This window comes from Vombatus ursinus, unplaced genomic scaffold, assembly GCF_900497805.2.
Source record: "Vombatus ursinus unplaced genomic scaffold, bare-nosed wombat genome assembly UNPS02014786.1, whole genome shotgun sequence".
Lineage (NCBI taxonomy): Eukaryota > Metazoa > Chordata > Mammalia > Diprotodontia > Vombatidae > Vombatus > Vombatus ursinus.
Window position 1 is genome coordinate 50,501,322 of NW_020954564.1, and position 25,371 is coordinate 50,526,692.

The 25,371-nt window shown below is 41.8% G+C and overlaps 1 protein-coding gene across 5 annotated transcripts in view; it reads left to right on the forward strand.

Moving 5' to 3' along the window:
* The window catches only part of LOC114047106 (ras-specific guanine nucleotide-releasing factor RalGPS1), a 490,091-nt gene that overhangs the window by 333,280 nt on the left and 131,440 nt on the right, over positions 1-25,371 (forward strand). For all 5 annotated transcript variants that reach the window (XM_027867842.1, XM_027867839.1, XM_027867838.1 and 2 more), the window contains exon 9: positions 7,149-7,242. In XM_027867842.1, the coding sequence (XP_027723643.1) occupies positions 7,149-7,242 (94 nt within the window). The remainder of the gene's footprint in view (positions 1-7,148; positions 7,243-25,371) is intronic.

Consider the following 25,371-nt stretch of genomic DNA (forward strand, 5'->3'; position numbering starts at 1 on the left):
TGGAGGATTTTAGTTAGATGCAAAATAATCAAAGAATATGTGTTTAAAAGTAAAGAATGGAGGAAAAGATTTGATTTAACCCATATTAAGAACCATCCTGGGATTTCCAAACTTCATTTGAGATTTAGGAAACAAACCAGCCAATCTTGGGAGCATTACTTAGGGAAATTGGCAAGGAAGGCACCAGTCCTGCTGTTCTTTCCCCTGGTCACTCATCTGGAATATTGTGGTCAGCTCTGGATGCCATGTTTTAGAATAGGCATTGACAAACTGGAATTAGTCCAGAGGATGGAGAAAGGATGGGAAACCTTGCCATAGGTAAACTGGTTAAAACAATGAAAGTCAGTGTGGTTAGTTAGTCTGGAGGAAAGAAGGAGAGACATGATGTCTTTCTTCAGATTCTGAAAGGCTATAATAGAGATTAGAACTTTTTCTACTCGACTCAAAAGAGAGCAGGTCTTTGAGTGGAAATTGTAGAAAGGCAGATTTCCATTCATTATAATTGTTAGAAAAGCCTTTCTAACAATTAGAGTGCTCCAAAAGTAGACTGAAATGCCCTGGGGGAAGGGGGAGTTCCCTATTACAGGAGGACTTCAAGTGATAGCTAGATTAATTCTTCTCAGGGATTTTATGGAGGGGATTTCCATTTAAGTAGTGATTGGACTCCTTTCCCTCTAAAATCCCTTATGCCTTTAAGAGTCTATGATTCCATGATCACTTTGGTGCAATGGAAATCTAGCCTTTGTTTTCCTTCAAGAAACTTACTCGTAGCTTCTTTCCCTATGTAACTTTCCTATTTTAAAACTTATTAATAGAATCCTACCTTTTTTTGTAAATGGAATATGCACAGCCTCATGGGATCATAGAATGTTAGAGCTGGAGGGGCCCCTGGAACATTAGAGGATTAGAACATGGAACATACAGGGCTAGAGTTAGGAAGGGCCTTAAAACATAGGATTTTAGAACACAAAAATAGAATGTCGGAGCTGGAAGGGGCAGGATTGCAGAGTCCCAGAATGTCAGTAAAATTGTTCTTGAAGGTCGTCTAGTCCAACCTCTACCTGCACAGGAATCCCCTTAGTAATTTTTGTTTGCTGTACAACATGATATATTCCCAGCAAAATCCAATGATAATGATAGTAATTAATTTGGATTTATATAGCAACTTTACTCACTCCCTACTGCTAAGCCTAGTAACCTCCTTATTTGGTTGTTTTTAGTTAGTGTGCCAGAACTGTTTTTGGAAGAATCTTTAATTTTAAAATCTTTTTTTAAAAATCAATTAAAATTGATTGGGGGAGGGAGGAGGCATGGAGGTTGAGGCAGGGTGCAGGGGCATGATGAATATGCAGCTCTCTGGGAAAAAAAATGTACACACAACACACTTTGTTAGATCTCTTTAATTAACCTTTTCTCCATCCCTTTCTTAAGGCTAATCAATCAGCAAAGTAATAAATCAAGCCCTAATTTGTAGAGTTTGTTGTCCATTTCCAAGATGTAAATGCTCACACTGAAAATGTAGCAATCGGGTCTCCTGAACTCTTTCAAGCTGCCTCCAACGCACTCCTAATAGGGGACCCCAGCCAATTCTTTCAAGTAGCAGAAGGAACTCTTGATGGGGAAACTCCTCTTCCCAATGCTGATTGACACCTGCTTTGTGATTTAGCCTCAGGGAATTGCCTGAAAATAACACTGGAAAATTGTGGATACAAGTAGAAAATTAGCAAATGAGAAATGTCATGTTGTGTATGGTACTTGTGAAGGTTCTGAGGAGAAGCCTGCAAGAGGACAGGGAGGACCTAGATTATACAATAAGCATAGATCCCAAAGAGTGGTGGTGCCTTCCCTCTGAAGGCCTTCATATTGGACAGTTACACTTAAGTTATGCAGGTCATGTTTATTCTTCAATTCAGAGGATCACTATGATTGCCTGAGAACTAGATTCAGTACAGCCTGTGCCAGCAAGAAAAGGCAAAACCCTCAATCCTTTGAAGCAAATGTTCCAAATACCAGAACTTTGGGGGCAAGTTTTGTTTTATTTTTTTAAATAAACAAACAGTCCAATAATGGAGTTGTTTTCTAGATCTCTAAAAATAACACATATCTAGTTGCAAAGCATTTTTATACCCATTGTCTTATTTGATTCTCTCTTGACAACCCTGTGAAATAGCTATTTCAAATCTCATTGCCCCCATTTGACCGAATAAGGGAATAAGGGAAAGGAACAGCCTACTATGTGCCTAATACTGTGCTGGGAGGCACTATTATTATCCCCATTTTACAGATGATGAAACTGAGGCAAGTAGCAGTTAAATGACTTGCCCAGGGTCACACAAGTAGGAAGTGTCTGAGGCCAGATTTGAACTTAGGTCTTCCTGACTCCAGGCTCAACATCCTAGCCACTATGTCAAACTGAAGCTCAAAACTAAGGTGATTTTCACATAACTAATAATTGGTGGGGCTGAACACAAGTCTCCTGAGTTAGTCAGTCAGTAAACATTTGTAATATGCCTACTACTCCTACTATGTGCCAGACATACAAAGATACAAAGAACAACCGAAGATATTCCCCGCCCTCAAGGAGTCCAAGTCCGATATCCTTCTCAGTGCAATATACTGCCCTTTGTCCAAGGCCATAGACCCTAGCTTTGGTGACATTTCAATGTTAATTGCAAAGGTGTCTCTAATGAGTCATTTCAGTTATGTCTGAGTCTCCATGACCCCATTTGGGATTTTCTTGGCAAGGATACTGGAGTAGTTTGCTGTTTCCTTCTCCAACTCATTTTACAGATGAGGAAACTGAGGTAAACAGGGTTAAGTGACTTGCCCAAGGTCACACAGCTAGTAAGTGCCTGAGGCTGAATTTGAACTTAAAAAGAGGATTCTAGGCCCAGCACTATATCCACTGTACCACCTAGCTGAAGATTTTTTTCATTGTTGAACTGATCTGTTGGGTTTTTTTTTTAACATATGATAATAACTTATGTTTAGAAAGTTATAAGTCATTGGCTTTTTTATTTGATAATTCATTAAAGAGTACTTTTCACTGATCCCAATCAATAGTGTCCCCTAAATGGTCTTTCCTGTGTCTCAGAAAACAAATATGAATGAATCTATACCAGTTGGAGAAACCTGGGCTTCAGTCCCTCCCCAGACCTCCTTTTTTGTTCACTTAATTGGTTTTATTTTTTCCAATTACATATAAAGATAGTTTTCAATATTTACTTTTGTAAGATTTTGAGTTCCAAATTTTTTTCTCCCTCTCTCCATTTCCTCCTCCCCAAGATGGCAGGCAATCTGATACAGGTTATACATACACAATCAAAACATATTTCCACATTAGTCGTGTTGTGAAAGAAGAATCAGAACAAAAGGGAAAAACCACAAGAAAGAAAAAACAAAAACAAAAAAGAAAGAAAAATAATATGCTTTAACCTGCATTCAGATTCCATAGTTCTTTCTCTGAATGTGGATAGCATTTTCCATCCTGATTCTTTTGGAATTGTCTTTGACCATTGTATTGCTGAGAAGATCTAAGTCTATCAAAGTTAATCATTGCACAATGTTGCTGTTACTGTGTACGATGTTCTCCTGGTTCTGCTCACTTCGCTCAGCATCATTTTGTGCAAGCCCTGACCTCCTTGCAAGGGCATATCCCCAAAGATAAGGTACCTGTACATACAGTTCACAAGCCATAGGATGACAGAAATATGTCTAGGCAAGTAGCAGGTCATGTGAAAAAGAGATGGAGGTCTGAATGAGCTGTAAGATAATATTAATATTAATAGCTAGTATTTATATGGCACCTACTATGTAGCAGGCACTGTGCTAAGCACTTTACAGATATTAACTCATTTGATCTTCACAACAATCATGGAAGGTAGGTGCTATTCTTATCCCCTTCTTACAGTTGAGGACAGAGGTTAAGTGACTTATCCAGGGTCACACAGCTGGTAAGTGGCTGAGGCGAAATTTGAGCTCAGGTCCTCCTGACTCCAAGGCCCAGTTCCGTATCTACTGAAGCACCTAGTTGCCTGACAATATACAATGAACATAAGTCAACCATGTGATATAGCAACTAAAAATATGATGTCATTTTAATCTGTCCTAATAGAAGCCAAGTGTTCGAGTCTCACTGACCAATGCACTGGACAGGCACCCCCTCCCTGCCTCTTGCTGAGTATCATGGTCAATTCTTTGCACCACATCTTAGGAAGGACATGGATGAGCTGGAGTTCACCCAGAAGACGTGACCAAGTTAAGGAATTAGAACCCAGAACACATGGAAGAGGTCCAGGCTGAAAACTCAAGCTCTGCCACCTGTGGGACCTTGAGCAAGTCACCTCACCCCCAATTTGAGCTTCAGTTTCCTCATCTGTAAAATGAGAGGGCAGACTAAATGACTTTTCAGATCCCTTCCAGCTAAATTCAAGGATCCTATGAATGAGAAGGAAATGAAAATGAGTATGGTATAGTGCAGCGGTATCCAACTCGAATAGAAATGAACCACTGCCTGCCACATAGTGACTTAGAAAACCGTATATTAACATTATCTATTGCTTATTGCACTTTTGTTTATTTTGTTAAACATTTTCTGATGATATTTTAACTTAGCTTAGTCCTAGGGGGGTGGTCTTGAGTTTAAATCCTCTGGTATAGTGGATAGAGAACTGGCCTTGAAAACTGGAAGACCTAGCAGCTAGGTGGCGGAGTGTATAGAGCACCGGCCCTGAAATCAGGAGGACCTGAGTTCAAACCCAGACTCAGACACATAACACTTACTAGCTGTGTGACCCTGGGCAAGTCACTTAACCCCATTGCCTAGCCAAAAAAAAAAAAGAAAAAGAAAACTGGAAGACCTGGGGTCAAGTCCACCTCTTGGCACATCCTGGCAGTGTGATCCTTGGAGCAAGTCATTTACCTTCTCTGTATTCTAGGGGACTCTCTAATATTATCTTTTTTTGAAATTACTAGGTAATCATCTAAAATTTAATTTAATTTTTAAAATTCATAAACATTTATTTTGTCTCTTACCCACCCAACTCTGCTGCCATCATGAAAAAAAACTGTAATAAATATTCATAATCTAAGATTGTAAGTTGTAGAGAAGGTGCTGGCCTACATTGTAAAAAGGTGTTTCCTTGGCCAGAAGTTCCCTTTAACATTGAAATTGCCCATTCACTATTCACTAAGAGAAAGCTTAGGAGTGATATGATCATTGTCTTTTTTTTTCCCTTTTTTTTTTAAGGCAATTGGGGTTAAGTGACTTGCCCAGGATCACACAGCTAGCAAGTGGCAAGTGTTTGGTTTGAGGCTGAATTTGAACTCAGGTCCTCCTGACTTCAGGGCCGGTGCTCTATTCACTGCACCACCTAGCTGCCCCCGATCATTGTCTTTTAAGTATTTGAATTGTCATATGGAAGAAGGACCAGAATCACTCTTCCAGGCACAAGAGAGCAGAATTGTGGGCAATGATATAGAGATATAGATTTTAATTTCACTAAGGAAAAACTTCCCAGCAATAAAAACTATCCAAAAGTGACATAAACTATCTCAGGAGGTAACAGGCTCCCCATCACTGGGATCTTCAAGCAGACTGATGACCACTTGTTGGAGATACTAGAGCAGGGATCTCTGTTTAGGGGTAAATTGGATTATATGACCTCTGGGGCCCCTTACAGCTCTGAGATTCTTGTATTCTGTGAATCGCTGCTGGGGCCCTGGTCTTAAGTACACCAGCAGCATTTGGGGTACCATACCAAGATGATATCATAGGTAGAGAAATCTCCTGATTCTTCTGTGGTTGACCCATTGGTGGGTGAGTCCTGACCTCTTGTTTCTGTTGAAAAATATGGAACTTGGATCACCTAGAACTTGGAGCTCTATAGAAATACTAATTGCCTCAGGATAGGGTGACTGTGTCCAGTGGGGAGAAGTAGAAGAGACGTCTTAGGCTAATAAGAGATACTTTTTTCCTAAAATGGAGATTTTGCATGGCTTTCCTTTTGATACCAAAGATGCCAAAAAATGGAAGGGAAAAGAGTTAAGAGCATGCTGACAGGTAAACACCTATAGCTGCTACCTCTGACTCAACGTAACTGCAAATGAACTCCTTCTTTCTCATTTTCCCTCTACTCCACACCACTGCCATATTTTCTGTTTTTGGTGATGACATTCCATCCTCCCAGGCATTCCATGAAGACCTCAGAATCATCCTTGACTCTTTCCTCTTCCTCTCCCAACCCCCGACCAATCAACTGCCAAATTCTGTTGTTTCCATCTCTGAAATTTCTCCTGCATCCATCATCTATTCCCCATTCATATTGTTATCACACTAGTTCAGGTCCTCATCTCTTCTTCCTGGACTATTATAAGAACTTCCTAATTGGACTTCATTTGTCCAGTCTATTCCCTCTATAGCCAACCCTCCACACTTCTTCCAAAGTAGTTTTCCTATTGTATTGTATGTGTCCCTCCTCCCCTCAGAAACCGTGGTTTCCCATTCTCTACCATATAAAGTTGAAATTCCTGATCCTGGCATTCAATGTCTGTCACAATCTGGCTCAAACCAACTTTATCCCATGTTACTTCCCTGATTGTGCTGTACATATCAGACTAGGAAGACAGACTATAGAGGAAATAGACTGGAGACGTGAAGTGCAGTTAGGAGCAACCAAATGGATTACTCTACATCTTTCATTATTATTCTGGCCTTTTTCCTCTCCATGCCGTAACGACTTCCACCACTATTACTACCCCACTCCCCACTATGAATCCTTCTCTTCACTATGAAGTCCTTCTCTTCCTTCAAGCCCCTACTCAGATACTACTTCCACATGAAACCAACCTTCCTCCCTAACCTTCCTCTTTAGCTCTCCACCATCCCATATGAAAATTGTCTCTCCTCCAATTTCTGATAGGATTTTGCCTATACCTCTTCTTTGCACACTTCTCCCATGTGCCATGATTACTTTTATACATGTTCTTCACTCAGATAGTAATCTCCTTGAGGGCAGGGATTGTGTCATTCTTTTTCTTTATGTCTCTACAGTAGCTTTCATAGAGCATTGTTCACAATAGATACTACTTGCTTGATGAATTGAGTCAAATTTTGTTTTTGAAATGAATGTTTTCTCTGATTTTTACAGATCACCTCATAACATTACCACATGTGCAAAAGTATTTGAAGTCTGTTCGCTACATTGAGGAGCTTCAGAAGTTTGTTGAAGATGACAATTACAAGTAAGTCAGACTCGGATAGGAGATGGTCAGCTTGGATCTTTGTGCCAGGGTGATGGCTATCTAGGATTGGAGAGGCTCCGCTGCAATCTAAAATTTCCCTCAGTTCTTACTCTGGGGTAGCTTCGAGCCAAGGGACCCCCAAATAAGCAACCATATTTATAGTCTAGCAAGTCTGAAAAGATGGAAAGTAAACACTCTAAACCACCCTATTTGGTTGATTTTGTCATCAAATAATTTTTTTATGATTTGAGGTTTGAGGTGGGGGGAGGGTTTACTATATTGATCTCATCGGATGATATCGCTCAGGATTTGAAGACCCACTTCAAAATGTCTAACTGGGTAACAACTTAAGATATCTTATTGAGTGACAGGCATACCTTTGTTTCATTGAGTGACTTGACTCAAAATGTCCATCTTGAGTATTAGGGATACATACTTGAGGATATCTCATTGGGTGACACCTTGTGATTTCTCATTGAGTGACATGATTTGAGATATTCATTGGCTAACATGCCTTGCATCATCCAATGTTATAAAACTACATGTTTATTCTGTTCTGTGTCTCGAACTGTCTCTTTTGTGACGTGTCTCAAGTCCTTTCATTGGTTGACACGGTACTAGATATCTCATTGGCTAAGAAACCTTAGTTTGTCTCATTTTGTGATATATCTTGGGTCTTCTCACTGGGTAAGATATGTTGAGATGCCTCATTGGATGACACTTCAAGGGTTCTCTGTTGTCTGGGATTTACAATAATAGGATTGCTAACCTAGTGAACTCTATATACTTTGCTGAACCATTAGAAGAAGTAGTGCATAAGGGGGGAGATGGGCTTTGAAAAGTAAGTGTTTAAGTTAATAAAGAGAAAAAGTGAGTTAGGGAAAGAAAAGAAAAGCTGGATAGGAATGAGATCAGAAGAGGAATAAAAGAAAGGGGGGAGGAGCCAGATAAACAGCAAAGAGAAAAAGGTGGCTCTTCTCAATTCAATCTTGCTTAGCTCCATGAAAAGAAAAGAAACTGAGAGTTCTTGCTGATGTCATGTGTGGCTAAGAAGTCCTGTAACTATAGAGTTTCAGAGCTGGGAATATCCTTAAAGCAAGGAAAATCTCCTGCCCACTACACGAATTCCTCCCTACAAAATTCTTAATAGTTTCTACTTGGACACTTGAAGTGATGGGAAACTCATTACCTTGAGGGTTAGCCCATTCCACTGATGTGTAGCTCTACTTGTTAGACTGTTCTATGTTATAATGAGAAGCAGCATGGTGTAGTAGAACACCTGGGTTCGAATTCCAGCTCTGGCATTTGCTAGTTGTATAAGCCTGGAAAAATCACTTATCCCCTTTGAGCCTCAGTTTCCTTATGTATTAAATGGAGATAATGATATTTGTCATACCTACCTCACAATAGATCACAGCAGTAAGGTCAGGGCTTTGCAAATGTTAAAGTAGTGTACATGAGTTGTTAATATGGAATATGCCTCTCTATGTGATTGTCTTTCCTTGTGCGAGTTAAAATGCACTTTCTCTACCTTCTCTCACCCCACCCTTCCTACCACCACACACACACACACATGCACACACATGTGCACACACACATACACACACACACACACAAAGGCTTCTTGCTTTCAACAAAACTACAACAAAAAACTATAATAATGAACTATGGTACACAGTTGGATGGGTAGTCCATAGGGCTGCTCAATCGGTACATAGATCTTGGCTAGATGTTGAAAATGGATGATGAACTGGGCCTGGAATTAAATAAGAGGAAGAAAATATACCAGATTGCATTTGAGAAATTGTGCATGCTTTTATTTTAAATAGTTTAAACTTCTTCCTGAATTAAAGGACCATCTTTTTAATACCAATATTCTCCTCCTGTAATGCAATGTGACTGTGAACCATGGAGTAACTGTCTCCCAAGAGTTACAGTTGCAGATCGCTACTCCAAAGGCAATGGAGAGATGCATGGTATGGGGTAACACATTACCAGCAAAAAACTGGGTGCCAGAAGACATATTATAAAAAAAGAAGCCCAACTGGAACAGGAGGAGGGCTGGTCATATAGTAAAAGCAGGAGGTAATAGGTGATGAGATGACAACTCGAGATCTGGGAAGGACTTTGGAGGCCGTGGACTCCAACCCCCTTGTTTAAAGATGTGGAAGCTAAAGCCTAGGGAGGTTAAAAGATTTACCTAAGGACATACAGGCAATAAATGTTAAAAATGGGATGTGAACCAGGGTCCTCTGACTTTTGAGCCAGTGCTCTTTGCATCGTATTACAACAGTTTGTTTGTGCCAGTGATGTCCACGTAATCTTTAAAAATCTAAAATGACACTAGCACATAGGCTGAATCCCCTGTGAACAACCATGGGAGAATAAGGACAAGAAATGCCCAATAATTTCCTAAACTAGCTCCCCTTCAAGTCATCCTAGGAATTCCACTTATCAAAACTACAAAGAAGCTAGGTGAGGCTAGGATTGGGGGGCCCTTTTCAATCCCCATAATGCCCCTGTTTGCCATTGAAATCAGCTTGGGGAACAAGACTGAAAGAAAGACTGGATGGAGTTGGAGTAGCTGGTGACCTTTACCGTACTTTCCCTAGTAACCAGAATTGTCTTGCCCCCTTCATGAATATTATGACCCCATTTTATAGATATATATTTTTTAAAAAGCTGAGGGTCCATAAAGTGATTTGCTCAAAGTCATACAGCTAATCAGTATCAGAGCTAGAATTTGAAACCACATTCTCTGACTCCAGGACAACTATTCTTTCTACTAAAACCTCTAACATATTAAAAATTCCCTAATCTAACTGTCCTAACAAGATTGCTTCCAGGAGAGAAACAGTTCCTGTCAACTGCAACCTTTTTCTCATTCCATTAATCTAAATAACATTCAAATAGCCCTGATATTTTACAGGGTCTGCAATCTCTTTGCAAGATGTGATTATAAAATAATGAGGCTAATTTCCCAACTGCACACAAAAATCAACCTTATCTTACTTTGCATTTTATAGTGGTAAGTGCCCTTTTCTAAAAATTTATTTGTGAACAGAAGGACCAATAATTTAACCTTTTATCATTGGTCTAACATCCTAATTCTAAGGGCACAGATCTTAAATAACTTAAAATCTTCAAAGACACCCTAGTACGTGCTGAATAAAACGTGAACTCCTCACTCCGGCGTTCAAGGCATTCCATAATGTCGCTCAGTCTATCTATCCAGCCTTATCTCATACTGTTCCCCTTCATATAGTCTGTATTTTGTCAAGCTGGACTTTGCTGTGTCTTTCACTCTTGTTCTTCCATCTCTTACCTCCATACCTTTGCTCCTACCTCACACTTCCCCCCATACCCATCCATTGAATTACTTTGCTCCCTGGAAGGCACAGCATAGCTGCTTCCCCCTTCAGGAAGTTTTCCCTCAAATTCCAATTGTACCTCCCTCAGGTAAGAGGAACCTCTCATTTGTACCAGCACTTTGCCTCTTCTTGGTGCTTATCTCACCTTTCCTTAAATGATAGTCATTTGCACGCATATTTGATCCTCTTCCCCTTTAGAATTTCTTTTTCTTATTAGATTGTAAGCTTATTAAAACCAGGACTGTCTTTGGGTTCCCAGTACTTAGCCCAGTGCATTATATATTTTAGATACTTAATAAATATTAGTTGGCTCAAATTGAATTCAATTATAATTGCTCCTCAATCATTGTCTGGCACATTGGTAAAGACAGAGCCAGAGAGACATTATTTCATTCCAAATCCTAGTTAATTTATTTTCCTGGATTCTGAATGCAAGCTGTGAAGCTTGTTGGAATATTTTTGTCCACAAAATTCATATGGTAACAAAAAAACAAGGTTCATATAGTGTTAGTATGAGGATGTATGTGACTGTGAGTACGTAGATATGTATGACAGTGTTAAAGTGTAGGTTCGCGGCAACGTGAGAGCGTGTGTGTGGATGTATGTGTGTGAAACTATAAGGACATGTGTGTGAAAATATGAGAGTATATGTGTGTGTGTTATGAGAATGTGAGGGTTCATGTGAGAGGGTGAAAACCTGAGGGGGGTGTGTGTGAGAGAGAAAGAGACAGAGGGGGAGAGAGAGAGAGAGAGAGAGAGAGAGAGAGAGAGAGAGAGAGAGAGAGAGAGAGAGAGAAAGAGAGAATGAGGGTACATGTGCATGTGAGAGTGTGAGGGCATATATTTATGCACATGAATAAACATGTGTAGTATGTGTGTGAGATAGTTGTGGTAGCAAACTGAGGTTGCAAATTGGCTTGCAAAACAGTTTTGTGGTAGCTCCCAATTTTTAGTTACTCTGAACACTCATAAGAACTTTCCTTTTCACATGAAATTTTCCATGTGTGATCTCTGCCCCAGGTTGGATTGGTTGGAATCCAAGTGGCCCTTGTTCAGTTTGATTAAGGGCTAGGGTTGCTTCTTGCTCTTTAATTGTTTTTGATAGAAGCATGGGAGGAGAATCAAGGGGTATTAGAGCTGCAGCTGACCTGAAAACAAAGAACAGTAAAGCTAAAAGGTCACTTGAAGATCAGCAAGTCCAGCATCCCTAGGTTACAGAAAAGGAAACTGAGGTCTAGGAAGTGGAACTGATGTCCCTGAAGTTGCACAGGGAATAATGCAGTGAGTCCATGGAACCAGCCTGTAGTGGGGTCTCAGGCTGGGTATGTGAGGAAGAGAGACACATAAGAGTAATAGGCCCAGGCTCTCCCAGGGGGCTCCAAATTAGTTCTTAATAGATGATTCCTACATTCGCAGCTCTGAGGCAAAAATACTTTTGGATAAGAGTTTTGCCTGAGGCAACCCTGAAGAATGAGCCTCAAGTCTGTGTGTGCCTGAGCTAAGAGAGCAAGGGGCAAAGGAAAAGCACACTGGATTTGGAGTTGGGGCCTGAGTTCAAATCCCAGCTCTGCTATTTATTATTGGTATGACCTTGAGCAAGTTAGTTAACCTCTCTGGGACTCAGTTGCCTCATCTGTAAAATTAGAAAGGTAGTCTAGTCAGGGCTTCTTAAACTTTTTTCCATTTCAACCCCTTCAGCCACCCATATGGGCTCGAGACCCACAGTTTAAGAAGCGCTGGTGGACCGCTCGGGTCCCCTAGGCTCTAAATCTGTGATCTGACATCCAGGATAACACCTTTTGTATCTCCTGTTCGGGTCTTTGGGGCAAGTGAGTTGTTCATGGGCTCGATTTGGTTCCCAATGAAATATAACTGAGTCATGTGTAGTTTGCTGGATCTAGAAAGAGCCTTGAACATCATCAGGTCCAGCTTCTTAATTTTACAAATGAGAAAGCAGAAGTCTTAGATGGGAAAGTGATTTCCTTGAGGTCAGACAGCTAATAAATGGCAACGACCTTGGATTTACCTCTCGGGGTCTGTTTCTTCATCTATAAAATGAGGCATTAAGCTGGATTTCTAAGGTACTAAACCTCAGAGTTGGTTGGAAGAGCTCTCGGAGCTCATATGGCCCAACATGGACCCAAATATAAATCCCCTTTACAATATCCCTGACAACTTGCAGCCTCTGCCTGAAAACCGCTTGCGGAGTCTTTGGAGGGGCCCATTGTACTGGTAGACATCATTTATCGTGAGGGGTTTTTTTCCCTTATGCCGAGCCAAAATCTATAACCCTATAATTTCCTCTCATTGCTCCTATTTCTGTCTTCTGGGGCCAAGCAGAACAAATCTAGTCCCTTATAATTGCCTTTCAAATACAGAGAGTGATTATGAACTGCTTTCTCCTCCCCCCCACCCCCACCCCTGTTTGCTCTTCAAAGACTCCTATAGGACTTTGAGTGTGAAGAAGCAGCCCTAGAGACTGACTAGTACATATCCTTCATTCTGCAGACAAGCTGTGCTCCAGGAAGGTTAAGTCTTGTGCTTACAGAGCATACAATGCTACGTTCAAAGTCAGGGAGACTTGGGTTCAAATCACAATTCTGACAGTTGCTGCCTGTGTTACTGAGGGCGAGCCATTTAACTGCTCTGAGCCTTATTTTCCTCATCTGCAAAATGGGTGTAATTCCTATTATATCCATCTTACAGGGGTCCTCTTATGAGGACCAAAAAAAATCATGTATGTAAAGGGCTCTGTAAACTTTGATGCATTATATTAGCATCAACTATCATTATTATTGTTGTTATTATTATTATTATTACTATTATTATTATCCTTTGTAATTTTAAGCATAGCTCATCATCTACCAGTCCATCGCTGGACTGACTCAATGCACTGTCCTTCTAGCCATACAGTGTAACATTTGTTGTTATTGTTGTTTGTCCTTCATTCTCAAAGAGGACCAATGACATCACGAGGGTGATGTCTTGACTTCTGCGTGAATTGGATTTGAGGGAGGCAGAGCTGCACAAAGTCATCAACCTCGCTCTCTCCTCCAGAGTCATCAGAGTCCAGTGGCAGAACGAAAGTCAAGACAACTGGAGATGGCCCAGGATGCAGTGGGAGACCTTGGCTTTTTTAAACTAAGGTCTTTCCCAGGTCTCAGTTTGTCCGAGGCAACACCCATTCAGTGATTAAGGGCTAAATAAGAACTGAGGCATAAAATGGCCTAGTTTGCCATCACTAGAGAACCAGTCTGGGAGGGGAAGACTCTTGGAGTTTCTAGCCAGAACAGAAAACAGTTGCTGTCTGATAATATGTGAATAGCTAGGTTGAATTCTCATGAATGATTATAGATTCCATTAAGGTAACTCTGTAATGTTCTGGGACTCCATGAAGTTGGTATGAGGATGATACTGGCCAAGTGTATACCTGGCAATTATTTCCCCTCAGAGAGAATTTCACATACAGTGTACCCCAGACAGCCCTGGTTGATTACAGCAGTCATAACTACCACTGAGCAAGTTAGTTTGACCAAAAAAAAAGGCATTTACTATTCCTGTAAAGGGCACCCCACTGTGCAAATGTTCCCCAGTTACATTCTTGGATTAGATATTCCATTCGTGTGACAATGTTAAGGTTCCATGGACAGTAGTTTTTCATTAGCTCTAATATCCTTTCAAAGAAAAGAAGGAAAAATGGTCTATAAATACTTTTTACCATGAGCTAATCCTTGGATATATTGCAAACCATGAGTCACTACTATTTAAATGTTGAAGGATGTTTAAAAATCCCAAGCGTTGATTCTGAACAATAATGTTTGCCTGTATTTTCATGAGGGATTTTTGTTTTGTTTAATGTGGGAAACCCACCCACCGAGGACACATTCATTTTCTTCCCCACAGCTTACTGAGTCTGTGTTTTGGGGAGTTTGATTGCAAGGAAAGAGGGGAAAAATCAAAGTTCTGTGTGGAAAGAACAGGGTGGGGCCTTCTGGTGCACAGAACAGAGGCAGCTTCTTGTGGCTCCCTGCAACGAAACCCCCCAGCCTCGTATTTCACCCCAAGTACTGGTGCTTCCTGCAAAGGGGCATTAATGTAGATGACAGAGCAGGCTCAGTCCATGGCTCCTTCCCCAGCTTGGGGACAGTTTTTGTGGGGGTGGTGGGGGCAGGGGCATCACAGTGGAATATTAGGAGATGTCCAGGCAATAAAAGGTAAAGTGAAAGAGCAGCTGACTTGAGTCAGGACATTCAGGTTCCAAGCTTACCTCTGATGCTTTATAAAGAGGTGACCATAATAAGCAAGTCACAACCTCTCTGGGCTGCAGTTTTCTTCTCTGTCGAATGGGAATAATGTCATGTCTACCTCCCTCACCTATGGTGAGAAAGCATTGAGTATGCCCTAAAGTGCTATAGAAATGGGAGTTGTCCTGGCTTTGAGGATCCATCATGTGGAACCTGTTAAGTTAAAGCAGACCAAATGCCAGTAGAATCTCACAGTTGGAAGGGACAGGATCACGAAATTTCAGAGTTGGAAAAAAGGGACCTCAGTGGACGTATAGTCTGACCCATAGCTAAAAAGAATACCCCTAGTAATACACTTAACAAGTAGAGATTAAGTCTTTTTTTTTGAAGACTACCAGTGACAGGAAGACTACCTCCCAAGAAAGCTCATTCCATTTTTTAATAGCTCTGATTCTTTAAGGCCCTATTTGCATCTCTGTTGTGGAAGTTCAGCCTCCTGGTGCCACATAGATTAAATCTGATCCTTCCAGGTGACAACCCTTCAAATACCCAGAGAATCTTACCTTTCCCTGGCTCCTCCTTCCCTGCTCCCTCCACCACCACTACCATATCCTGAATTATTCATTCTGCTTCCATACCATCTCTCACTCCTATCCCATGGTTTGTCTCCCTGGCCATAGAACCAGGAAGACCTGGGTTCGAGTCCTGTTTCTGACACATCACTAGTTGTATGATCTTGAGCAAGTCACTTAGCCTGTGCTCTAAGCGACTCTCTGAAACTGTGTATGGCAGAGAAGGTGTGACCTCCAGTGGTAGAGGGAGTTTCCTCATCAGGTCCCAGCAAATCATTAGGAGAATGTAAGCTCTTTGAAGGCAGAGACTCTCCCCACACATGCATGCTTTAAGTCCCCAGCACCAAGTAGAGAGGGTCTTGCCCAGAGCAGGCACTTAATAAAATTTTTATTGAAAAATTAAACTGAATTGAATTGACAAACTCGTGAAGGATTCTAGAGGGAAGAAGACTCAGGGCACAAGGAGAAGGGTTGAACTTGGCTAGGAGAAGGGCCACCTCTTAATCAGAGACTGGAATATTGAGGGAAATGGAGGAGAAGTGAAAAAAAGGAATTTCCAGATGTGGATTTGGAGAAAGGACACATGAAAAATGACCTCTGTTTTCTTAGTAAAGCAGGTTCTCTGCTGAGAGAGGGAGGGAAGAAGTAGTATAGGAGGTTTTAGGAGAGACACAAAGGTTTGGAATGGCTGCCATGGATACTGCAAGAGTCAGTCATGGCAGCTAGGTAGCTCAGTGGATAGAGCACTGGGTCTACAATTTGAATCTGCCCTCAGACACTTACTATCTGTGTGACCCCGGGCAAGTCAGTTAACTTCTGTTTGCCTCAGTTTCTTCATCTGTAAAATAGGGATAATAGTAGTACCTACCTCCCAGGGTTGTTGAGAGGATCAAATGAAATAATAAAAATGTTTTCAAACTTTAAGGCTCTATATATTACTGGTAATGGTCAGCTCAAGGATATGACCACTCCTGTGTATGGACTGAAGACAGAGGTTATGGAAGTTGAATTTGATGATGTTCAAGGGGACATCAATGTGTAAATTTGCATCCTCAAGTATAAGGACAGACTTTGGGGTGGAGAGGAAGATGGCCAACCCAATGCTGAATTCATTGAGAATGATGGAGGGAACGATCTGGAGCTAGTAGATGATTAGGATTAGAATTTGGATCACTTGTTAAAGGTGAATGGAGTGAACCTCGAGGGGGGTGGGCTTCCTGAGCAATGGGGGTGAAAGAACAGTATGGACTTGGAAGTATATGTAGAGGGGTATGAGAGAAGGAAGATGTGAGTGAAGACTGCGGCCATGAACACAGTGTCTTCAGAGCATGTAGCTAGTGGTGTCACCATCCATTCATTTTCCTCTCACAGTCACTACCTTCAGGGCTAGAGATATGGTCACTGACTGTGTGGGATTTATAACCTGACTAGGGAGACAGGACATATTTACAGAAAACAGGTAAATAGCAGTGCAAGGTAGAATTAAGGATAAGGGTCAACATGAGTGATACAGGTCATCCCAAGTGCTTTGAAAGCAGACATGGTACAGCATGTTGGCTAGAAACTGGATCAACTGCTTGGAAGGCAGCTATGCTCACCACTATACCACCAACACATTGATGTCATTTTGAGAATGAAGGACAACAACCAGTATAGCATAAGAGTTCCTGATTTGGGGATGTAAGGGGTACAAGAATTGAGTCCAAGCCCCAGCTTTACCATTTAACTAGTGGGAAGGTAAAGGGAAGGGAATAAGTATTTATTAAGCACCTACTATGTGTCAGGCACTGTGCTAAGCACTTTACAAATATTAAATCATTTGATCCTCACAATAGCTCTGGGAAGTAGGTACTATTATTATCTTCATTTTAGAGTTCAGGAAATTGAGCTGATCAGAGGTTAAGTGACTTGCATAGGGTCACACAGCTAGTAAGTGTTTAAAGCGGAACTTGAATTCAGGTCTTGCAGACTCCAGGCCCAGCACTCTCTCCATTGCACCATCACAATGCCTCTGTGTGGCAACTTAGTCATGTAGTTTTCAGCAAGTCATTTAATCTCTCTGAGCTTCATTGGCAAACTGGGCATAATATACAATAGCATACTACCTAACTTAGGGTTGTTTCGAGGAAGGTGCTTTGAAAACTGTAGCACATTATACAATATTATTCCAGCTCTACCTTTGCCTTGCAACTCCAAATCCAGTTCTTTATCAACACCATGACCTCCAAGCCCTCAACCCCTCATCTGTCTCAAAGGCTATCACCCCTGCACTGGCTACACTCTCCTCCCCTTTCCATCTTGTCCCCTTGGGCAACTAGTTCAACTCTATACTTCTCTTGAGTATAGTCGCTTGTGCCCGTACCATATGGCCAATCTTGCTCTGCCAAGCCTCAGCCATAGATACCTCCCACCATCTGCTCTTTTTACTCCTACACATGTGAAGCTGAACAAAGCGGGAGAAAATCATGCAACTATACTGACTGGGTCCACTACCGTATCCTCTAACACTGCCACCATCTCCTCATACCTGGACTACAACAGCCTGCTAGTTGGTTTCCCCACCATAAATCTTTCCCCGCTGCTGTCCATCCACCATGTAGCTATCAAAATGATTGTCCTAAAGTACATGTCTGACTATGTCATGTACACACATACACACACACGCACACACACACACACACACACACACACACACACACACACACACACACACATTCAGCAAACTCCAGAGACTCTCTGTCACCTTCAGGATCAAATATTAAATGCTCTGTTTGGCATCCAAAGTCCTTTATAACTTGCCTTCCCTACCTTTCCAGTTTTCTTATACCATGGTTTCTTTCCATGTACTATGCAATCCAGTGACACTACTCTCCTTGCTGGTCCTCAGACAAATATTCCATCTTCCACCTCCAGGCATTTTCACTAGCTGTCCCCCATGCCTAGACTTCCTTCAAGTACTAGCTAAAATCTCACCTATAAGCAGCCTTTCCCAATCCCTCTTTTTTAAAATTGATTTTATTCTGAACTTGAGATAAAATAAGCATTTCCATAACATAGTAGAATAGAGAAAAAAGATAATTACACGTGGAACTGCAAATCTATTATGTATAACTTGTTATTCCTTTTGAATATATAATAAAGTTATCATGTAACTTTCTTTTTTTCCTTTTTTTCTATCCTCCCCCCACCTCGAGATGGCTACCATTAGACACAAATATGTGTGTATGTCTGTATACACACACATATGTAAAACCATAGTATACATACTTCTGTTTATAAGTTCTTTCTCTAGATATAGATAGCATCTTCCTTCATAGGTCCTTTGTAGTTAATTTAGATATTTTAGTAGTCAAAATGACTTAGTTGCTCAAAGTTGTTCTTAAAATGATATTGCTGTTACTGGTTACATGGTGATGACATGACATGACATGAAATTAAGTCAGAGAAGGCTGTGCAAAGTCACCAACCTCACTTTGTCCTCCGGACCATCTGGGTCTAGTGGCAAGATACAGATCATGATAACCAGAAATGGCCCTGGATGCATTGGGAGACTGGCCTTTTTAAGCTAGGTTCCTTAACAGGTCTCAGTTTGACTGAGGCAATACTCATTCAGTGATTAAGGCTAGGTAAGAAATGAGGCAGAGAATGGTCTCTTTTACCTAGTCAGAAAAAAAAAATCAATCTGGAAAGGGAAGACCCTCAGGGTTTCAGGCCAAAACAGAAACAATTGCTATTTGCATTCACTCTGAACCAAAGAGGGCCCAACAATCACCAAGTGGGGCTTGACCTGGGACCTATTGTTAGCCAATCAATGAGAGCCAGAGTGATTTGGGTTTAAGGTGTGGTCCTGAAGAAAAAAAACCTAGCCCTAAACCCCAAGATGTCTTGCTAGGTTTCATCTATCAAAATTTATATTCCTTTGGGCAGAGCACCCACTGGTAAGGATATGATACCTTGTGCAGACAGAGAGAAAGAAAGAAAGAAAAAAAGAAAGGAAGGAAGGAAGAGCTGTGTTGCTCAATTGCCCCATTCCAGTTGAGTCCCAGTGGGGCAGCTCCTACTGCTACTCACCAAGGTTGTTGTTTGTCTTTCATTCTCAAAGATGGACCATGATATCAGGGAGAGGATGCCGTGACAGGCAGATGAATTGGATTTAAGTGATGGAAGGCTGTGCAAAGTCACCAGCCTCACTTTCTCCTTTGGAGTCATCTGGGTCCAGTGGCAAGATATAGATCATGACAACTGGAGATGGCTTTGGATACAGTAGAAGATCTTGGCCTTTTAAAGCTAAGATCTTTAAGAAATGGATTGCATTAGAAGGAGGACCCAAGAGGGCACAGAGGTTTTTAGGAACATTAAGGAGGACACTTAATAAAGAGGCAGGAAAGGACCGCCACGAGGAGCGGTGGGAGATGAGTCTGTAGCGGGGGCCAGATTATAAAGGGCCCTGGAAGCCACCATAGGAATCTGGATTTAGATCTGTAGATCAAGGCCACTCCTGGGGATAGCGTGAGACCACATAAGTAGTGAAAAGATCCCTGGGTGTGAAGCCAGGTGACCTTGCTTCAAATCCCAGCTCCTAATTCTTACCAGCTAGATGACCCTAGTTAAGGCACTTCTCCTCTACTCTATGCTTCAATTTCCTTATTTATAAAATGGGGGTGGTGATACTTTGCTATCTAACCCCACAAGGTTGTGGTGAAGACAGTGCTTCACAAACCTCGATAGGCTATAGAAATGGGACTTGTGAATGCCTTTCAGCCCTGTACCTCATTTTGCTAATGTAGTTGAAGATCATGTATGGCTTCTGGCATTATCATTGCAACCGAGTAGGAAAGGATGAGAAATGTGAGAAGCCTGCAGGGAACACTGGCAATCCCCAGAGCCTGGAAAAAGTCCCAGCAGCTTCAGATGGAGGAGCCTCTGCACAGGACGATGTGTGTGCCCATGGGATCTGTATGCATCCTAGCCCTGTCATAGAAAAAGTCCCAGGAGAGGGGGTTCCCAGGATAGGGGAACACTTGAGGAGTGTTGTGAGGTAGCCCTCCCTTGCAACCCCATCTCTTCCAAAAAGAGGAGCAATAAGGACTAAGTGCTGCTGGTTTCTTTTCTAGTTTTCTCATGGAGCTACCTACTTTACCTGGCTTAGAGAAATATAAAAGGAGGGAAGGCAGAGGAGATGATCCCCAAGGTCCCTTTCGGATCTAACTTTTAGAGTCATAAGATAAGATTTTCCCCAAATCCTCTTTACTCATGATTTACACCTTCAATTCAATATACACTTATTAAGCCCCTACTGTATACCCTGGGTTTGGTGTTAGGTGATGCAAAGCTGAAAAATGGTATAGCCTCTGACCTGGAGGAGCTTCACTTTAATAGGCATACATGACATTTATACAGATATGTTATAATTAAAGACAGGGAGTGAAAGGAGGGATCCAGAATACCCAAGGGAAATGTGCCAAGGGAGGGAACTTCTTTGGTGGAGGAGGTAGAATCTCAACAGGCAAAGATGAAGAAGGAGGGAGAGCCTTCCAGGAAAGGGAATAGCTAGTCAAAAGGCACAAGGTTGGGTAATAGCAAGAAAAATGTAGGGAATAGGTAGAACCATTTGACTGGAACATGGAATGACAGAAAGGGAGTGAAATAAAAATAAGACTGGAAAAGAAAGTTAGAGCCAGATGGAGGAAGGCAGGCAGCTTTTTCCTGAAATGCAGCTGACCTACAGTTTTCTCACTATAGGGTGAGAGCTCTCCTGACTCCTGCTTTTCCCTTTCCCCTCTAATTTGTGTATAGAGTTTCTGAACCAAACCTGGCCATGCTGTCACCTGGGGCCTTCCAGCGGAAAGCCCAGAGGTGAGGCGCTTGCAAGGTCTTGGCATCCTTTGTTGCTGTTAGAGCTCGGCTGGAGGGAAGGGTGTGGTTTGGTGTCCCAGGCCAAAGGAAAGTTTCTTCTTCCACCCTAAGGAGCCCTGGATGGCTGCCTCTGCTCCTCTGGCTCTGTGTTAAGGGGAAATGATTGTGGTGTCTGCTTGAGAAATCCTACAGGGTTGTTGTCGACAGCCTCATGCCCATACAGTTGACAGAAGTATCTAACTAAGAAAGACCAATTGACTCCTTGGAACATAACTGAGATTGAGTGATTGGGCCATTGGAAAGAACCTCCCTGCTTCCCCTTCTCCCACCCTCACTCCCACCCAAAATGACTTCTTGTTCTAACAGCTGCACAGATGGCTCTTATAAGCTGAGACAGTACTTCCAGAGTAACCTTAGAGTTCTCTGATGCATTGGCTTCCATTTGCCCATAGGAGTATACCCAGGCAGACTACAGATTCTGGATTTTTGTGTAAAACTCTCACAACAAAAATTCATCACCTCCCACAGTCTGGCTCTGCCTTCTGAATGGCTTTGCCATTTATTTCTATAACCAAAATAACCATCCTCCCCTTCTCAGGCACAAAAACTTGAAGTAACAGCATAGTAATATTTCAAAATCAGGAAACTGGGATCCATAAAAATGACCTAGTATGTGTAGTGGAGACTTTATTGGGCCACACCCCATGGGGATGAGCCTGTGGGGTCCATCCTGTAGAGCATCCAGGGAGGTGAGCCTGTGCCTGGCCTCTTGCTGAAGACCATAGACCCCTTGTTGGTCCCTTGATTCCTGATTGCCATTATACATGGAGGGCAGTGCCAAAGAGCAGCAGCCACTGAAGCCAAAAGAGCCTTCCATTCAATAGTCTTTGGAGTAAATCTGCCCTCCCGATATTCCTCTTTCTCTTCCCTTCTCTCAATTGTATGGCTTAGGACAAGCCTTAGGCAGGAGAGGGTGTGAGCACATTACCCTTTCCCCTTCTGGTCGCAGCTGTTATGGCTACATGAATATGGTAACATATACTTGCCTAGAACAGGACAAGACTGGACTCCCAGTCCTTGGCTATCTTTTCCTGTTTTGTGTATTTTTTCCCTATGAATAGGTGATTGAACAGTGATCCTGAAAGGGATGTTTCTAGCCTAGATGACAACTTCCTGAGTTCAAGAGTTCTTGGGTCATCCTCTGGATTCACTTGAGTTTGCCAATATCCTTCCTAAAATGTGGCACTTAGAGCTGAACACAAGGCCCCAGAGATGGTCTTGCCCAGGTAAAGCATAGAGGAGCTATCATTCTAGACATTATAGTTCTCTTAATATAGAAGATTGCATTAGCTTTCTTGGGTGAGAGATCTCACTGTTGATTCATATCAAGTTTGCAGTCTGCTCAAACATCCAGATCTTTCTCATACAAACTATTATTGAGCCATACCGGCTTCATTCTTCAGAAAATCATAGTCTACAAAGACCATAGATCTAAAGCATATCTAAGACAGAAAGGAAACTTAAAAGTCCTTGGTATTATGTACTGCAACCACTCCTCTCCATCCTGTAACTGTAACCTAGAACTGGGTCATGATTGACAGAGGAGCCAGATAGCACCCATTCCTGTTCCCAGGGCTAGTTCAGGGGTCCACTGGAACCTTTTTCTTCCCTGGTGCTTCTATCCTTCGTGTTCAATCTTCTCCTCCTTATAGTCCCTGAGTGTTAGAATGTTTCCCACCATTATCACCCCTGTGCTGTATTCCTGGTCAGCCCCCACCCCAATGTCCACAGACCTTTTTATCTAGCTTCTTAAGTTGCCCTGAGCTGACTCACTGGGAGATTTTCTTGGCTTTCCTGATCAGAATTCATATAGCATGTTTTCTTGGTTGCTGTGGAGGAGGTATTTGGGTGAGCTGGGCAAAAATGTTAACTCTCATTCCATCATCTTGAATCCTTGGGGTTCTCAAAGGCTTTGCCAGTGGACCCAAACTCTCTAAGGTTCTGAAAGCAGGAGCAGCTTTATGTATAATCTCAGTAACTGGGCTGTGTCTGTTATCTGAGAAAAAGTCTACTACATTGAAAGAAACCCATTACTAGACTATTGGCTATTAGGTAATTCATTATTTGAACACTGTCACCCATTAAACAAAAGTAGAAAATGAGCCTCAATTCCAAGTAGATCCTTGACAGTAGCAGAATAGCAGGAAGGGGGAAAATTAGTTTTGAGAATCACAAAATCTTGAGAACATCTATGTCTTTCTGGATTAGTAATGATGCATTAACACAGTTGGGTTCCAATAATCTAGCCAGTTATGAATCCACCAAACTATACTACCACCTTTTAACCCACATCTCTCCAACTTGTCCATAAGGATATAACAACAACTTTGTCAAAATGCCTCACTGAAATCTAGGTATGCTATACCTATAACTTTTCTGACCTTCCTGTCTAGTAAGCCTATGAAAAAAGAAATGAAGTCAGTTCAATGAGACCTGTTCTCAGTGAACTTATGCAGCCTCTTAGTGATCACTGCTTTGCTTTATAAATGCTTACAAATTATCCATTTAATAATACAATGTAGAATTTTATCAAACACCAAAGCAAAGGTTAAATGTCTATAACTTAGAAAATTCACCCTCTTCTTCAAAAGCAGGACAGCATTTGCTCATCTCCTGCCATGTATTATCTCTCATTATCATGATTTCACTGAAACCAACAACAATAGTTCAGCAATCACATCTTGCTGTTCTTTTAACATGTCCAGATCTGACAAACTGGATCTGAAGTAAGTACAGATTTTCTGGGAATATCTTCACTTCACCCCATCATCTACAACAGTGCTTTCTTTTGGGAAGGGAAAAAGAATAAATATTTATTAAGTGCCTACTACATGTCAGGCACTTCACTATCTCATTTGATTCTCATAAAAACCCTAACAAGTAAGTGCTGTTAATATCCCCATTTTACAAATGAGGAAACTGAGACAAACAGAAGTTAAGTGACTTGTCCAAGGCCATACAGCTAGGAAGTATCTGAGGTCACATTTGAACTCAGGTCTTCCTGACTCCAGCATTCCGTCCATTGTGCCACCCAGCTGCCTCTTGATTTTCCTCCTACCTATCTGAGCACCCCTCCTTTCTTTTTGCTGGATTATCGTCCATCTCCTGGCCTATTAAGTATTCACCAGGCTGACCCACTTCTCTTTCTACACACTCCCTTGTTAATCTTATCTGCTTCCACTGGTTCAAGTATCATGAACCCTTGACTTTTCCCTGTTCCTCACTATCAAGATTCAATCGGTTGCCAATTCTTGTCAATTCTACCTTCATAATATCTCTCATATTGATCTCAGGCTCCAAATGCAGCGATCTTTCCCTCTGAATGCCTCCCCCACCCAAGTCTTCTCCTCTTCAGGCTAAAAATCTCAAGTTCCTTCAACTAATTCTCGCATGGTGTGATCCTGAGGTCCTTCTCCATCTTGGTTGTTTTCCCATGGGTGATCTCCAGCTTACTGATGTTCTTCAAAGTAGGTCCTCGAACTGAATACAGTACTCCTGGCACAGATTGACCAGGGCAACATCGAGTCATCTCCCTATTGCTAATTCCTCGTCAGGCTACAGTCACCCTTCCATACATCATATCCCCTGCTTTTCAGTTTCTTTTTCTATGTTGGGCAGGGACTCTTTTTTTCTACTTGTGTTTGTATTCCTGGTACTTAGCAGGATGTGTGGCACATGGTAGGCATTTAATACATACTAATTGGCTGGCTGCCTGAATGTTGTTCAGTAGTTTCAGTCGTGTCCAACTCTTTGTGACCCTGTTTTGGGTTTTCTTGGCCAAGATACTGGAGTAGTTTGCCAGTTCCTTCTCTAGCTCATTTTACAGATGAAGAAACTGAGACAAACAGGGTTAAGAGACTTGCCCAGGATCACACTGCTAGTAAGTGTCTGAGGCCGGATTTGAACTCAGGAAGAGGAGCCTTTCAGACTCCAGACCCAGTCCTCTATCCGCTGTGCCACCTAACTGCAAATACTTTTTCTTCTATTGAGGCAGCTTTTTTTGGCTGCCTTATCACACTACTGATT